At 42.9% G+C, this 4358-nt stretch overlaps 1 protein-coding gene across 1 annotated transcript; it reads left to right on the forward strand.

Annotated features, from left to right (window-relative positions):
* Window positions 1–225: 225 nt before the first annotated feature.
* LOC120273199 lies at window positions 226–2402 on the forward strand. The gene is made up of 3 exons (XM_039279832.1): window positions 226–316; window positions 721–973; window positions 1916–2402. Exons 1-3 carry the CDS (start codon window positions 226–228, stop codon window positions 2400–2402), a joined length of 831 nt encoding a protein of 276 aa, XP_039135766.1.
* Window positions 2403–4358: the final 1956 nt, after the last annotated feature.

The following is a 4358-nucleotide window of genomic DNA, read 5'->3' on the forward strand; positions in this document are numbered from 1 at the left end:
CCTCAAAGATGGGCATAGTGACAGTAGTTGCACTCAAGCCTGACTCAAAACATGCCTGACATAGCAATGTCTCGACAGTGAGGGTAAGATAGACCCAGACTCCCAGCAAGTGGCTGATAGTGTGTCGGATCAGATGAGTACCTCATCGATTGCATAGCTGAGGAGTGTAGCTCATGGGAGTGGTTCTGCAAGAGTCGAGAGAGCTGCCCGTCAGAGGATGTCCGGATGTGTAGCTGGCGGGACAGAAAGCCGGTTAGAAGTCCTAATGCCCAAAAAATAGCTGATCGACGAATCGGTCGTAAAATGTTCTTTGAAGGTGATGCTTGACAAAATCCACATGGCGGGATCATCACCAGTGATGATCATATCATCCCGCATAAAGTAACAACAAAGTCCGACCCACAGCAGAGGAAGAGTGCACAAACAAAGCGGGATGCATCGGACTAGTGAAAACCGGTGACAACCCGCAGTGAAACTGGCGCTCTCGACCGGGCCGAGCTGTTTGAGACCATAGAAACTTCCGAGCTAGACCAAACAGGAAGGAGAAGAAAAACCGGGGAGAAGCATGTAAACCTCCTGCTGAAGATCCCGTTGAAGAAAAGCATTCTTCACATCAAATTTGAAGAGAGGGACCATCGTCGAATAGCGGCTAAACAATGAGGAAGCTCGAATGGTAGTCATATGTTGAGCCGACAGGAGCAAAGTCTCATCATAATCTAGGTCCACTGCTGGCTGAAAACCACGAGCCACAAGGCGAGGCCTTGTCCGCTCTGAGAACCGTCGGAGGCGAGTCTCGACTTTATAGACCACTTGGGGGTAATGGGAGCGGCACCGGGAGGAAGGGCAAATCCCGTGATGTAGAGGTGCGCTCGGCGCCTCTGACTCGGCTGACATGTGATTGCCACTCGGGTATTTTGCGACCTCTCGGTAAGAAGATGGCTGGAGGCCATTGGAGGGAGATTGGAGTCAGGAGGTGAGAGGCAAGATTAAGCGATCGGGGGATGGCGATCATGAAGATGGATAGCTGCGTGCGAGGGGATAATCCGGGGAACACGTGAGGGGCCGTTGGCGGGTGGCTGCTTTAGAAGGGAGGGCGGGAATAGAAGCTTGATGTGGGATGGTCAGCGGTGGCTTTGATGGATGGAGGAGATCTGGTGGAGGTGGGGACGGAGGAGGGTGGTGAGGGACTATGAGTGAACATCGGTCGATGTGTAGTAGATGAGTGAGTGAGAGGGGGGGAAGGGACAAAGAGAGGGCGATCCTCTACAAAGAGACATCACGAATCACAGGTGGCGTGTGAGGATCATAGTTTACAGATAGCCTTTGTGGGGACTATAACCAAGGAAGAGACAAGGAAGTGAGGCGAGAAAGTTTAGTCAGCTCTCGAGGCGTAAGGAGGACGTAACACAAATGACCAAACACACGAAGATGAGAATAATGGTGGGGTGAAGGAGAAAAACATTCCCACGGACTACAACCACGAAGAAAGGAAGAGGTTGAAGATTGATGAGGAGTAAGCAATGATGGGGGCGACCCTCGTAAAAAGTGAGGGGAACATAGGAGTGATAAGGAAAATCTGCGGTTTCAAGAATATGGCGATGTTTCGCTTCAATGTCGTTCGAGCATGGGCGCGGGGCAGAAGAGGCGGGGAAAGAGTGCGTGGGAGGCAAGAACCTCCTGAAACTCATGAGATATTCCCTCCACAAGATCGGGCGGAAAGTGCGAATGGTGGCGGAAAATTGGAGTGCAGCACCATATTGAAATCAATATAAACCTTTAAAACTCGAGCGAGGAATAAAATAAATCCAAAATTGTAACGGGAGAAATCATCAACAAAAATAACATAATAGCGATGTCCACCGGAAACAAGCGGGCGGGACCTAGGTACCTAAACTTCCCTAATTTTTCCTTGTAGCCCTCGATCAGCAGCGTCTTGTCTACGTCAGCGCGCCTCGCGGCTTCGCGCCTTGCGCCACCTTGTGACCGGCCCGCCGCCGCCCGCAGCGCCCAGCCCAGCGCCTCGCCGCCTTGCGCCCGGCCGCTGCCCGCCCACGCCGCCACCATGGCCTTGCCCGGCCAACCGCCCGCCCGCCCACCTCGGCTCATGTGACCCGGCCGCCCAATGGCGCCTACGCGCCTTGACCGCCAGCGCCGCGCGTCCAGTAGCATACCTTAACGTCAGTAGCGCCGCCTCTACCCGTCCAGCGCCCCGCGCCCAGCGCCAAATCCTCGGCCCTCGAGGCGGTGGTAGCGGCAGCAGCGTGGTAGCGGCGCCAGAGCCAGCCAGCGGCGTGAAGTGGCCCAGCGGCAAGCCTTACAACAGCCGGCGGATCGGCGGCGCGGGAAGGGCCGGTTTAAAGCTCGCTTCTGATCTGGTATTGGGATTGAAAAGATTAAAATGATTTTCGTTAACGCCGGAAACCTACAATGTACAAGGTATATATAGATGGAGTTATATAAAGTAAGTAACCATTATACAATATAGATATCTGTTGTATACCATTGTTCTTCCGTGACATCTAAGGATTGCGAAGGGTGGAAAAAAAAGCAAAAGAAAACAAAATAAGGACTATTATAATGTTATATGTATAAATCAATACTAACATTTTCAATTCAATTTAATTTTAATTACATGTCTCATTTTGTATTGTTGCATGTGGCAGAAACAAACAAAAAATTACACCAACTGTGGAGGTTGCCATTGTGACATACATTATATTTACAACTCAACATAAATATAAATTTTGTATATAAGTTATAAGCACACACATATATATATAAAACATTAATGGTTACTAATATGCAAGTCATGCCATTCACAAGATGAAACGTGCTCAATTAGAATAGTTTTGTCATTTCACTGGAATTGTAGGGACCATAAACATCAAAAATGACATCTGCGGATGATTTCTAAGGATAGCAAGTGTGAAAAAAAGCACAAGAAAACAAAAGAAAAGACTATTATAATGGCCATATGTATAAATCAGTACTAATTTTATTTCCAATTCATTTAGTTTTCCGATTATATATATATTCTTTGTGTTGCATATGGCGAAGTAAGCGAGAATTACATAAATTAGTTGCCATTATAATCTCAGCTCACATTTCTCCTATAGATGTACAATAATCAAAACGAAACAAGTGAAACAACCATTAGAGTCTAGTAAAATCCACTAATTGCACAAATTACAAAAGTTCGTGCAGAAGTGGCAAAATCATTTACAATCATCTCAGCCATGTATATTTGTATAAGTCGTATACAAAATTTTGTTCTTTCACTTTGGGTCCATGGAGGAGAGAAATGGTGGGTATATTGGTGGCTTGAAGGATAAGGATGACGGAGGAGGAAATAACATGAGGCTATGGGAGGTAATACATAAGACATTTGAGGCATATTTAAATATTATTTGTTTCAATAAATTATTCATTGTTTTAATTAAATACGTATTATTTGTTTTGAACCAGAATTATCAATTATTCATCTATATATATTTCTTAAAATTTAGGCTTTTATGTCTTGTGAAAATTGTAATATTCTCATAACATTATTAGTTTTTTCGAATTCTTAATGCTAAATGTCTCAGAAAGTCTTACAAAATTATTATTTCTTTTTAGCCTAATTTTTTATTTTAAAATCTTTTATGAATACTAGAATGGCTTTGTCAAGTGTTTAATTATTAAGTTTAATTGTGAGTGTCTAATGTTACTCTGATAATAATATTCATTTTGTATTAAAAAAATATTTTAATAAAAACTAAAATTAAAACATAATATTTTGGCCAGTTGAAAGATTAACAAGCCAGTTATGGTTGTCGGTTAAGCAGTCCAATTCTTCTATTCACATGATTCCTTTTTAAGTATAAGTAACTGGATGGCTATTTATATGATAGAAATATGGATATACAGGTACTGAGCAAAACAAGATAAAGCTCCCGATGTAAACATCTAATCATCACCACCAACTCTCACAAATCATTCAACATATATTCATTTTTATTTTAATTTAAAATCAAAATGAATATATATTATTGATCATATTAATTAATATTGTTTTATTTTGATTATTTAATTTAAAATTTTATTATTTTATTAGATTAAGTTTTTAAATTTTAAAATGTCAATTGTTTATATATATAGTGTATATACATTACTTACATTTCATAGTTTTGACACAGGTGACCCGCCAGGTTGGAGGCCAGGCCTGTCAGGACAAATGACCTGGTGGGTTTTGCCGGGCTGGCCAGGCCAAATGTCGGCCTGTGCCCCCCTCTAGACATGATAAATTATACATTTCACATCATTTAACCTAAACTAGGGTTGGACTAATTTTACAAGAATAAAATAGCAATACGTAACCC

This window comes from Dioscorea cayenensis, chromosome 12 (assembly GCF_009730915.1).
Source record: "Dioscorea cayenensis subsp. rotundata cultivar TDr96_F1 chromosome 12, TDr96_F1_v2_PseudoChromosome.rev07_lg8_w22 25.fasta, whole genome shotgun sequence".
In the NCBI taxonomy this organism is placed as follows: domain Eukaryota; kingdom Viridiplantae; phylum Streptophyta; class Magnoliopsida; order Dioscoreales; family Dioscoreaceae; genus Dioscorea; species Dioscorea cayenensis.

Coding starts and splice junctions, on each gene's coding strand:
- LOC120273199 (XM_039279832.1), top strand. CDS start 226: ATGTGTAGCTGGCGGGACAGAAAGCCGGTTAGAAGTCCTAATGCCCAA. Junction 317..720: donor TCGTAAAATGTTCTTTGAAG/GTGATGCTTGAC, acceptor ATCATAATCTAG/GTCCACTGCTGGCTGAAAAC. Junction 974..1,915: donor AGGGAGATTGGAGTCAGGAG/GTGAGAGGCAAG, acceptor TTTTCCTTGTAG/CCCTCGATCAGCAGCGTCTT.